This window comes from Aquarana catesbeiana, linkage group LG03 (assembly GCF_042186555.1).
Source record: "Aquarana catesbeiana isolate 2022-GZ linkage group LG03, ASM4218655v1, whole genome shotgun sequence".
NCBI lineage: Eukaryota > Metazoa > Chordata > Amphibia > Anura > Ranidae > Aquarana > Aquarana catesbeiana.
Window position 1 is genome coordinate 179,861,489 of NC_133326.1, and position 13,652 is coordinate 179,875,140.

Genomic DNA, 13,652 nt, shown 5'->3' on the forward strand with positions numbered 1-13,652 from the left:
GTTTTATGAGTTTGATATTGGGTATGAAGCTGTACAGGATATACCTCCTGAAACGATCACTCATTTCTGTAGCATGTACCTAAATTGTAGAAATACAACACTGTTAGTGCCGACCAGTCTACTATAATGGTATCTGTCAAAAGATAAAAAGTCACAGTATTATTGATGTTATTATAGATAAAGAATCACTCAGCCTTTGCACGTGAATTACTGCTAAATCTTAGTAAGAGGGTAGTTTATTTGTCAATGTATGTGAAGATTGGTTGAATTTAAGGTGAGCTTAAAATGTCATTTTATTATGTTTTCTATTGAAAATCATAACAGTTTGGAGAGCTATCTGACTTTTGCTCCTATTACTATTAGTACTCTGTGACTACTTGATTTAAATCTGCTGCATTCCCCTGTCTGCGATTGTGCTGTACTGTAGAAGCATTATTTAAAGTGCACCTCTATTTCTGGCATCATTATGGTACAGGTAGCCAAAATAAAATAGAATGTAATTAAGCATTTAATTACCTAATAATTTAATTAATGTATTTGTTTATTTTTTTTACACCAGACTATGTCAGAAATTGTATTCATGGAAAAGGCAGTACCTACAAGGGATCAAGAAATGTAACTAAAAGCGGACTATCATGCCAACCATGGAGTTCAATGTTTCCACATGAACATAGGTAAGATTAGATTATAAACAAAACCTTTCCTATAAAGGATAGTGAGATCTTAAAATTATGAAAAAAATTGTAGGAAAGAAATAATCAATCTTACATGTTTTTCTTTATTTGGCATGGTTACTGGAATCAAAAGGGAATGCATAGTGGTTTTGTTTTCTTCCCTTAATTATGATGGTTAGGATTAAAAACTTAAACAAGTTTTTTTTTAGTAAGGTAAATATCAGTTTGAAACACGAAAGAGGGGATTTAAAGGCCTAGAAATTACGTGTGACAACTCAAACTAATATTCCATAATCACTGTTTACCTTATATAGGTAGTGTCACTCTATTCAATATACTGCATATAAACAAAAAAATAGTTCCCACTATAGTAGTGGGAAAACGGAATGACCAAATGAGCAACACAGCATACAGTGTAGGGATTATAGAAGGAGTTATTTATTGAATAATTAAAATTCATATGGCATCCTCCATTGGAGGTAAATTGAAGCACAAAAACAAGATGTAAATCCAGTGGCTACTGTGCTAATTAGTCATTGAATAGGGCAACACACACCACAATCGAAATAAACAAAAGGCATAAAGCAATTACACATAAAACATGTATACAATTGCCCGGAAGCCAGATAATCTATGCCCAGGTGGTCATGCCATGGCACATCACCATATGTGACAATAAAAAATGAAATATATGGTTTTACCGCCTGTGCAGAGGTCCCTGGGGGCTCGAGCCACTGAGGGATGGATAAGTGATGGTATAGGAGGAATGGGGAGAAAAGTGCTAGATGTATAATGGCTGTTGATGAAAATGATAGTCTCCAAGGAGTAGAAATGTGGATGTACAGCCTGTATAAAAGGATAATGTTCATCAACAGATGGAATGTGCACTTTCACTAATGATAAGCTCTTATACTCCTGAGGTGGTATACAGCAATAGTCCTGATCAGAGATCTTTGAGAGACCATGCGGTATCCTGCATATAGGCAGATGGAACATTGGAGCTGGGGGAGAGAAAAACAGGGAGACTATGGACCGCTGGATAAATGAGCTCATTGAAGCAAGTCAAGCTGTAATTTTTAATTAGCACACCGATCGTGTAGCAAGAAAAGACCTGCAGTCCATATTCAGTATAGGATTATGGGTGGCTAGGGTAGCTAGCCTTGTTTAGCATATTAATATGGTGTATCCTTCTATTCAGTCAGCAGAGGGAGCTCTAGTCTCCTAGCAGTGCTGACATGATGACCTCAGTGCTACTTTTTATGCATCATTGTATGTATGAGCAGCAGCATGCTGAGATGATTCTCCTCTCTCAGGATATTCTCAGACCCCTGGAAGTAAGGCCCCAACAACCCCCATCCTCCCACATGACCCTCCTTCATGTTTTCTGGGCTGCACTATCTCACCTGCAGGTCCACGACCCACATGACAGGTGTCAATGGGCAGAGGGGAGGAAGACCAGTGAACATCCATTTACTGATCTCCGCTGGCTATGAAGAAGCCAGACGCAATGAAGATTTCCTCACTTCCAGCTTCTGCTATCACTTTCTACAGGTTTTTTTGTCCAGGGAAGAAGCTACGGGAGCTCAATCTGCACTCCATTAGCTTCAATGGAGGGAAGAGGAGAGATTAGGGGTCTAATACACCCCTGATGTCTCATTAAAGGGAATATGACACAGTTTATATGCTATCACATAAGGGACCCCTATGTGATAGCAATAAAGCTAACTGAAAAAAAAAGCTGTAAAAAATGAAAGGTACTCTCAAGCACTTGAAACACAAACATTTGAACCCTCCTTCCCGCCACCACATACATACATATGCGTAAAAACGTGTCATTAATGCTTATGTATGAAAACATCAATTGCACCACGCGTGTTATTATGTTATTATATTATGTTACTATTACCACACACACAAAATTATCTAATATATTGCATTTTTTAGTAATTTTAATTTCATTTATTTTAACTTTAGTGTAATACTAATCGCTAATATCGTGTGGCATAAAAAAATAAAAGTAGCACCACCATATATACGTAATGAATATGAATATTAGCCAAGCTAATCAATATATAATACAAAGGGGAAACAGCAGACTTCCCATTTTAGGAAGCAGGGATGCCTAAAGTTGCAATATTACTGGCTGTAAGTGTAAACTTACTGTGCTGTAACCCCTTTGTTTTATATAGATTAGCTTGGTGGTTACCTGGTTATTTGCATTGATAACTATTGTTACCTGTTGGTGCTGTCCACCCCCTTAAACTTTGTATTTTTTCCCATTGTGGATGCGCATGTCTTGATTTGGTCCAGAGCTGTTTTCACCTCTAGCTGTGTCTGCCCCATATTCACTATATGTCTACACTATATGTCTGCACTATATGTCTACACTCTCAATACAAAAGAGTAGCTATTTTAGTGAATAACAGTAGGCAAGCCTGCAAGAGTAGGGACTAGCCAGAGAAGGATCGCTTTGCCTCAGTTGCCCAGTTTGAACATGTATTGCAATATATACTATATACTGTAACTAAGAATTCAGATTCCTAAGCAATATTTTGCTATAGGAAAGGGTTAAAAAGTGGCACACCTACTCAGTTTCTACTACTACACCTACTCTTTGTGTTGTACATAAGAATCTATTTGGACCCGAGCATTCATTTCTCCTATCTATCTATCTATCTATCTATCTATCTATCTATCTATCTATCTATCTATCTATCTATCTATCTATCTATCTATCTATCTATCCCCAAAGCAGGCATAGAGGCACTCACAGATAAATCAATGCAACAGTTTTTTTTTTGTTCATTTTTCAATGGATCTTAGTCCATCTTTCTCAAGAGAAAGATGGACTGAGTTCCATCAAAACATTCACAATAAAATACTGACGCTTTGTTTTATCTCAGCTGCAAGACCCGTGAGTGCCTCTCTGCCTGTTTTGGATTTGAATGTATTTCTTTCTGGCTGAGCACCGGGTCATTTACCTCACACATAGGGGTTAATTTACTAAAACTGAATAGAATCTGATCAGCTTCCAGGTTTTCTTTGTCAAAGCTTAATTGAACAAGCTGAAGTTAGAAGCTGATTGGTCACCATGCACAGCTGCACCAGATTTTGTACTCTCCAGTTTTAGTAAATCAACCCCTAATGCCCTGTACACACGGTCAGACATTGATCGGACATTCCGACAACAAAATCCATGGATTTTTTCCGACGGATGTTGGCTCAAACTTGACTTGCATACACGCGGTCACACAAAGTTGTCGGAAAATCTGATCGTTCTGAACGTGGTGACGTAAAACACGTATGTCGGGACTATAAACGGAGCAGTAGCCAATAGCTTTAGTCTCTTAATTTATTCTGAGCATGCGTGGCACTTTGTGCATCGGATTTGTGTACACACGATCGGAATTTTATTTTATAGCAAGCTCTCAAACTTTGTGTGTCGGAAATTCCTATGGAAAATGTGTGATGGAGCCTACACATGGTCGGAATTTCCGACAACAAGGTCCTATCACACATTTTCCATCGGAAAATCCTATCGTGTGTACAGGGCATTAGGGTGTGGAGGCTACTCTTGGAAATATACTGCATATATATATATATATATATATATATATATATATATATATATGTCCCTCTTAGATTGTAAGCTCCAAGGAGCAGGGCCCTCTGATTCCTACTGTATCAAATTGTATTGTATTTGTACTGTCTACCCTCAAGTTGTAAAGCGCTACGTAAACTGTTGGCGCTATATAAATATTGTATAATAATAATAATAATAATATAGTTACATAGTTACATAGTAGGTATACAACAACTAGGAGGTTGAAAAAAGACACAAGTCCATCAAGTCCAACCTATGTGTGTGATTATGTGTCAGTATTTCATTACATATCCCTGTATGTTGCGGTCATTCAGGTGATTATCTAATATATATATAAAGATACACAAAAACAGTAAAAAAAGAGGGATGGTCTTTATAACAATAGTTTCCCTTTAAGTAGTTAGTTTGATTAACCTTCCGGCTTCCAGTGCTCTGCTGTTATGTTTTCAGTGTCTGTTTGTGGTGAAAGTTACAAAGTACCATGTTCATTCCTTGACAGATAAAATCAAAATTCCTTCACACCTGGAAACAGTGCTAATTAGAACATGTAGGGAAATAACATTCACTGTCCTGGCCATTTAGTTTTTATTGTTTACCTATTGACCAAGAGAGATGGTAGATAATGAACTAATTGAAATTGCTGGGAGGCTTGTAAATTGTGATTATTAGGTGTCTATAAAGCGCATTGTTCCCATTAGTCTATATGAGTGATAACCTGAGAACATCATTTTTCAACATATTAGTCAGTGCCTCTGCCCTACGGTGATCACCTGCTTGAAGTAAACAGTGATTGACTGGACTGAGCAGAGTACAGATGTAATGACATTCCTTTCTATGTAGATAACCCCATAGTCAGTTGTAGAGGAACAGTAGAGTAACATTAACATTTTAGCAAAAATGATATATAATAATTAAATGTATTTTTGTTATGTAAGTAGTGTTACTTTACTCAGCAGTCATAAAAAATTATAAAAATAACAATGTTCCTGGAAGTTAAAAATGCCCATAACTTCATCCCAAGTGTTTCAGTAATGCTGGAAAATACTTGTTATGTGAATGTTTGGATTTGCACAAAAAAAACATTCAAGAAAAAAGAAGGATCCATCCATCACTAAGCAGGTGTTCCACTGTGAAAACAAATTACTTTGAAGAGCCAAATCACGATCCTTACAGGTGCTTGACTACTGTCTACTGTCTACTTGTCTACTGGAAGGGAAATTATTAATTGTGCTATATATAGATAAAAGAGCTGTCCACTGAGGTCTTGACTTCTGGAAGCATGGCAGGAATTCTAGGTGGTCCTTAGCACCCTTTCTGTTTAATGGTGCAGTAATATAGGCCACCATTAGCTGTGGCTAAATATAGGGTTGGTTGATTGCCCAATAAAGGTCAAATTGATTGGTGGAACTACAGACCTACAGACCATAGGACATGTAGCAATCTTTAAATTCCCCATTCTCCCTCTTTGTTTTTGTTTACTGTCACAACTTTTCTGGTGAACTTTTTGCCAGCATTGAAATGATCCCCTGAGGCCCTTGGTTTGTTGGATACCTGTCTGGAACTGATGGCAGGAATTTTGGCTATTAATGCTTGTTAAGTGCTTACAGTTTATCTGTGGTTGAAACAAAGGTTATTTTCAAAGCCCAAACTCTGGAAAAAAATGGAAGTTCTTTCTATTTTTACTTTACTGATCACTCCCTCTTCAAACATTGTTCCCTCATGCTCTGGCAGTGCAGTGTCCATTGGCATCCTCACATCTAATGCAGGGTTATGAATCCTGCATGGGCCTTGATGACATCAGAACTTTACAGTTCTAGAGCATGGGGGAGAAGATGCAGCAGGGACGGGCTCAGCAGCATAGAGGAGCCCATAAGTAAATTTACTTTGCCATGCCCCTTTATGGTTATTGGTTTAGACCTTTTATTGTAAATTTGGTTTATTCCAATAAATCTGTGGCCTTGGCCTTTCTAACATAAACAGCTCTTGCGAAGCTATTTGGGAAAAATATATTTTAAACCTATGTATTTTATGTTGCACACCTTCATCACATTTGTGCACAAACCTGCATTACTTATGGCTTTGCTCAACCACCAAGCACACTAAAACTAGAAATTTCGTATCTCCACAGAGTGGTGCTGTGGATACGACACTAAGTTAAATTTTGCCACGTCCTGATATTTTGAGTATAGGAAATTTAAGGTTTTCGGATGATAGACTTTTTAGGCATAACACAGTCTTATAAAAAAATAATATTTATTACAAATTTAAAATCAAAACAATTACATAGGCTTCTCATATAATTAATTCACAAAAAATAGCCTATGAGCATGAATAGCACACCACCTATATGCAATATAGTCAAACCCCGGAAGACCAGACTGATCACTCTTGAAAATTATAGAGCTTGACGAGGTAGCGTGTCATAAAGTGCTCAATTCTGCTCTACATGTTGCGCGTAAGGAAATGCTTCTTCAGGAGCTATGGCGAGTTATTCAATCATAGGTAAAAAAAGGGAGAGAAGGGGTGAGGCAGAGAGTAGTATCCTCAATGATGGTAAAGATTCACAGTGTTTCAGAGCCTTTGCTACTTGTGCGGTGCGATCGTAAGAGGAGACTCTGCCAGGAACTCAGTGTATAAGGGACCGGTACTTATAGGCTATTAGGCATGTACACAATGGGAGGATTCCCTACACTGAACAAGCCAGCATTTTAATAGCGGTCCTGTGCACCATTTTTTATCTCAAAGACCACTTTCTAATTGTTGATAGTGGCATAGAATTACCCTCTAGATTAAATTTATATGGTTCCTGAAGTGCTACCTTCCTAAGCTCCTCTGAATCACTATGAATCTTTACCATCATTGAGGATACTACTCTCTGCCTCACCCCTTCTCTCCCTTTTTTACCTATGATTGAATAACTCGCCATAGCTTCTGAAGAAGCGTTTCCTTACGTGCAACATATAGAGCAGAATTGAGCACTTTATGACACGCTACCTCGTCAAGCTCTATAATTTTCAAGAGTGATCAGTCTGGTCCTCCGGGGTTTGACTATATTGCATATAGGTGTTGTGCTATTCATGCTCATAGGCTATTTTTTGTGATTGAATTATATGAGAAACCTATGTGATTGTTTTGATTTTAAATTTGTAATAAATATTATTTTTTTATAAAACTGTGTTATGCCTAAAAAGTCCATCATCCGAAAACCTTAAATTTCCTATACCAAGCACACTAAGTCAACAGTTGTCACTCAATGTGACTTTGCAAATTCAACGTGGAACCAGAATATGAGTATATGCTCTTAGAACTATGAAACACTACTTTTATTACTATTGCTTTCACAGCATACTACACAGTGATGTTTTACAAAGGTCACCTGACAAATAAAGTATCCTCACACAATTTTGTTTATTTACCCTAAAAAAAGATGATGATGTCATTAGTACAAACTGATGTGCAAATCAATTATGGGAAATAATTAAATATATGAACATTTGTTGCTTGTTAATGTGTGGGCTGGAATTCACATAACGACATCATTACAACATCTGCTTTTGAGAAGGTGGTTTCCATGTTTATGTAAAGGAATGTCCTCTGTTGAAATTATAATTTGGGACTATTTTCTGCATTTATTTTACAAGGCTGGTTTGCAACAATGATCTGTTTTATGTAATTTGTGGAAAAAAAACAGAACTAAAAATTGAGCCAGCCCCTTTCTTGTTAATGACTTATTTCCTGTTCTTGTGTGTGTACTCACAAGTGCGACATTTAGAGAAAGGTCAAGCTCACTGTGTACATGAGACTTTTTCCTTTTTGTACTGTGATCTGTATTTGTCAACATTTCAATGCCTGTTTTCAATATATAATATGTAAGTGATGTTGCTACTATTGTATAGTGTAATACTATGTGAAATTGCTAATACACATGGAGAGCCATGTGTCCTGTCTAGGACTTGACCTTATTGAGTAGCATGGCACTATTACATGTAAACCACTGCACCACAACACATTTGCCTTTGTCTAAAGCAAACAACATATGATATAAAAGAGTGAATGATGTAACATATGGTATAAAAAGTATATGACATATAATAAAGTTGTAAGCTAACAGTTATTAAATTTTAACAATTTCATTAAATCCCAACATTTATGCAGTTGGTGATTTAAAATAGTTCTAAAGCCTAAACATGTTTTACCTTAATGCATTCCTTGCATTAAAGTAAATGTTTAGGTATCAGCATCCCCCTCAGCCCCCCCTTTTTAAAATTGTATTAAGTCACCCCTTTTACTTACCTGAGCCCTTATTTGATCCAGCGCTGTTCACATCTGCAACTCTTCTCTCCCCTCACATCCAGGTCTCACTGGCTTTGCTTTTGCTGTCAATCAAAGTCAGTGAGGAGAGAGTGGGGACAGGGGCGATTCCCGCTGTCTGTGTCAATGGGCGCAGCAGCAGGGCTTGGGAGTTGCACTCACAAGTGTCCCTATGGGAAGCAGCTTCCCATAGGGGCACTGGACAGAGAGGAGGGGCAGGATCGCTGGTGGGAGACCCGAGAAGAGGAGGTTTGCGGGTGCTCTGTGAAATTCCATTGCACAGAGCAGGTAAGTATAGACATGTTTGTTATTTAAAAAAACATTTACCTTTACAATTGCTTTAATCTTACAGACTTTGTTTTATTGACACTTAGTAAGATGCCACTCCTATTTTATAGCTGTTGACAAAACTGAATAATCTGACAATACAAAATATAACTTTATTGCTGACCAGCTTTGATCTAAAAAAATATTGAATGGACTAAGACAACTTACCACCTACAGTTTACATAATTAAATCTATAGACTAGATGTAAAAATTAAAACTCTAATAGAGTAACAATTAAAACATAAAAGTGGAGCTCCCATCAGTCAATTGATATAAAACTGACAGGCTAGTACAAAGTCACTACTATGTACATATTTTTAAAGATTTTAAAGCAAACAAAACAAACTAGGAATAAATCAAGTGGATATATAGGATGTAAACAGCAGATAGTTGATGAGTGCACCGTTCACCAAACACTTTTCCACCGCGTGCTCCACACACCCGCAAGGGGTTCACACTCACCAGAACCCAAAGATTATCAAGCCCCAATCAACATCCTATGGTCTGTATATTCTGGATATCCTCATAGGGTAGCTCAAAAACCATCTCCGAAATCCATATGCATGTAAGAGAGACTCCACATAGTCTAATTCCGTTTAAAAATGTATTTGCAAAATCAGGTATATAAAATCCAATAAAGCAAAACGCAGTGACAATCCAACAGTGGTCATGTAGCTCAAGGTCGGTTACTGAAAAAGCTTACATTGTCCACTTTCCCTGGGATTGAGAGGACGGGGTATAGTCCGGTGTAGATCGTATTGTTCTCAGCATCCAGCACTTCCTCCTTCCTGTTTGCTTCCCTTGGTCTTGGAACGCATAGCGCTGTGACATAATTTCCGGTCACCGTGAGGTCACACCCTGACGCCACATTTGGTCATCACGACTTTATCAAAGGGCATCAATTAAATCTATATGGTAGGAATGTTGGTTAGCGGAGTTATTTTGTTCACTTTTTTGTAATCAAAAGCTGGTAAAAGAAGTTAAAATTGGTAGAACATTTTTGTGTGTGTGGTGGGCATATACGTTTATCTTAACCTAATGCAATTTAATAGAAATCAGTCATTTATTACAGTCACAGGATTAAATATTCCATTTGGCTGGTTGCTAAGGGTTACTGCAAACTGAACTTTTCATCGTATAATTAAGGTCATTACATGATATATTTTTTTTTCAACCTGTAATCTAATATTAGTTTCATGTATTCATTATATTTATTTATTTATTTTACATTTTATACACTGTTTATCAAATGGAATAAAACCTTTTTTTTTTGTCGTAGTCTTGTGTTTATGCTTGTTACATAATTTACTGTGTATTTTCTATCATTTTATTTTCTATATTTTAGTAGCTTGTGTAGTGACTTATTATGTAACCTTACTTTAATGTATGCCGTTGTCTTACACATAATTTCAGTAGAAGCATATTACCTAAGAATACTTTCAGCTGTTACAAGCATGAGACTGTTAATTAATAATATTTACAGTATCATCTGCTAATTGATATTGCTAATTATGGGACTCCAGCAATGGCTTAAATTACCACTGACGTATCTGACACATAAGAGACATAGTTCATATAATAGGTGAAAAATGAATAGTATAGTTTTAGCAAGACATACTAGAGTAAAGTTACAGTCACAAAACACATGAATGATATGCTATAGTAGTAGTACTAAGATTTACTACAACGTTTGCTGTAATGTCATTTTAAAACTAGCTTTTTGCATTCGAGCTATCGTGGTAAAGATCTCACGGAAAACTATTGTCGGAATCCAAAAGGAGAAGAAGGAGGGCCTTGGTGCTTTACTCAAAACCCACAGATTCGCCATGAAGTGTGTGACATTCCTTTGTGCTCACAAGGTAGAATTTATTTCATTTTCTTATTACATTAAACACATGTTATGAAATAGTGTAGGGCATTGTCAAAGACTTATTCTGACCACAAAAAAATTGGTTTTGTCAACATTTCTATGTGGTTGAAACTAATACAAGTTTTTATTTCATGAGGCAAAAAGCAATGTGCAACAGCCTAAGCAGAGAAAACTAACTGTGGAAATCTGAAATAGGATTAGCTACCTTAGTGGCACACAATTGCTTTTTGCATCCTGTTGAAAATCATAGTTGAACATATGTAAGACTGGCCACAGATGTTGCATTTTTTTCAATCAGCTGAGGGGCTGATCGAATAAAAAGATTAATGGAGTCCCCCCATCGGTGGCCACAGCCAGCTGATCAACAATACTTTCCATCAGTCCCATTGTACAGAAGTCAATTGTTAGAACAACTTCTGTCAACTGGGAACAGCCATAGATAGACCAAAATTCAACCAATTCAATTTTCTGTGTTGACTATAAGATACATGCATTTTGTGTTACCGTAACTGAACAATCAGACTGTAACATATGTGATCAAATTTACAAAAACTATTGTACAAAAAAAAAAAAAGAAAAAAAAACTACAACATTGACAACGGTTTCTGCTTTAATATGCAAATCTTAATTGAATCCTTTACTAAATGCTTTTCTAGAGTAATGTACTTGTCACCTGTTCTGCCGTCCTCTTATCTCTGGAAGTTGAGTTAAAAAGATGAATCATTTGTTATATTAAATGTACATAAAGGCATTAGCAATCACCTGAAATCTAATTGGTTGTGATGCCCACCCTGTAGATTCAGATGTTTGTGGTCTAGGACAAATTTGCAACAATCAAATTCAGGTTGAAGTCAGAATTCCTGATCTGTATACCTGTATACTCTTTTTTTGGTCAACAACTTTAAGTAGAGGAATAGCATGAAAGACAAGCAACCAGCATCTTCAGAAGATGGGGATAACAGTCGCAGCCTGCACAATCCTTCCACACTCCATCCAAAAAATGTATACTTTAGCAGCTTGCTATACTGTGTTGTTCAAAATTATATAAAAGTTTACGATTGGTAATTTGTTTTAATCAATGCACCTCTGGTGTGTTTAAAACATGTTTTAGAAATGCTAAATATAAAGCTTTTACTGTAAAATACACAGTCTTAAACTTGTTTTAATGGAATTTACATTCTGACACATAAAACATATTCTTTTTTTTTAACGTACTCAATTCCTCAGAAATCATTCAGCACTAAGTTATGGAACTGCATAAAGAAAACAAAAGGAAGACTGGCTTCACCACATTCTAGCAACATCATTTTTATTTTATAACCATTGTATTCTATGGTTTGGCAGTTTTACTTTCTAAATTAAAACCAGGTGGTTCTGAGGAAACACAATAGCTGCAGACACACGCTGTTGAATGTCTTACCAAATCCATACAAATGTGTGGTAGAAATCACTTTAATAGCCTTTAACATAAATATTTTCTGTATAGAGCAACAAATTACCATATTTATCAGTGTATAACACGCACTGGGGTATAACACACACCCTAGTGTTAAGAGGGAAGTTTCAGGAGAAAAAAACTTTCCACTGCACCCTGCACATTACAAAGACCCCCTGCAGAATATGAAGCTCCCTTTACATTACAAAGACCCCCCTGCAGAATATGCAGCCCATTTACATTACATAGCCCCCTCCCCCTGCACAGTACACAGCCCCTTTAATTATACAGCCCCCCTGAACTCCCAGGAGACCCCCCCAACCTCCTGGGATAGCACTGCCAGCGTACTCTAAGGTTAAGAAAAAATTCACTGCCAGCCCCTTCTCATACACTGCTCCTCCTGTGTCACTGTCATTGTAAATCAAAGCCTCTAAATACTTAATTCGACCTGTTCTTTCATGGACCCAGTCACATGACTGCTCTCCTCTGATGTTTCATGGACAGTCACGTGACCGCTCTTCTCCTCAAATCCAAAGCTACACTTGGAGGAGGAGCAGGAGGAGGAGGAGAGAATGCAAAGAACGGAGCTAATGAGGTATTTAGAGGCTTTGTTTTACAATGACAGTGACACAGGAGGAGCAATGTATAAGAAAAGGCATGGCAGTGATTTTTTCTTAACTTTAGAATATGCTGGCAGTGCCAGGAGAGGAGGGGTGGCTGGCCTGACACCCCCCCAATATGTGGCACCCGGGGTGGACCACCCTATCCCTGCCCTCGTTGGTAAAGAAAATATCGGTGTTTATCACACACGCACTGTTTGCACTCTATTTTCAGGGGAAAAAAATGTGTGTTATACGCCGATAAATACGGTATGTTTATCTGAAGAATTTTTTCTCGCTGTTACTCTATACTTATCCCCAGATCCTAGTGGAAAATCTTGAAAGATCTCCCAGCATTTTGCCTTTTTTCAAAAGGTTTGCCTTTTGTTTTGCTTTAAGGAGATTTCAAATCAATAATGCATTTTGATTAACCAAAGAAAACAAAAACTTACAGTTTAATCTAAAATAAAGGCCAACATACCCACCAAAATAAATGAGAAACCCTCAAAACACCACCCACATAAAGCCTTTTTAGGTCTTTTAAAGGGAAGCCATAAAATAAAATAAAATTAAAGGGGTTCTTCACCCTGTTAAAAAAAAAGTCAGTAGCTACAATTACTTTAATTGACTTTTAATAATAGGACACTCACCTGTCCAGGGATCCAGCTCCATCCTCACCCGGGCCGGTTCTTATAAATTTTAAGCCTGGATTTTCCATTACCAGGATTCATCTGGTAATGGAAAACCCAAACCCATTCCATTTTAATGATTTAAAGTTCACCTGTGCCCAGACTATTGACAGAAATGTAATACATATTCTTAACAAGTAGT

General features: G+C 37.1%; 1 protein-coding gene across 3 annotated transcripts in view; it reads left to right on the top strand.

Moving 5' to 3' along the window:
- HGF (hepatocyte growth factor) overlaps positions 1-13,652 on the top strand; it is a 192,195-nt gene that overhangs the window by 55,496 nt on the left and 123,047 nt on the right. For 2 of the 3 annotated variants that reach the window (XM_073619566.1, XM_073619565.1), the window contains exons 4-5: positions 560-674; positions 10,634-10,776. In XM_073619566.1, coding sequence (XP_073475667.1) covers positions 560-674; positions 10,634-10,776 — 258 coding nt within the window. The remainder of the gene's footprint in view (positions 1-559; positions 675-10,633; positions 10,777-13,652) is intronic. The other variant, XM_073619567.1, reaches the window with a different exon arrangement.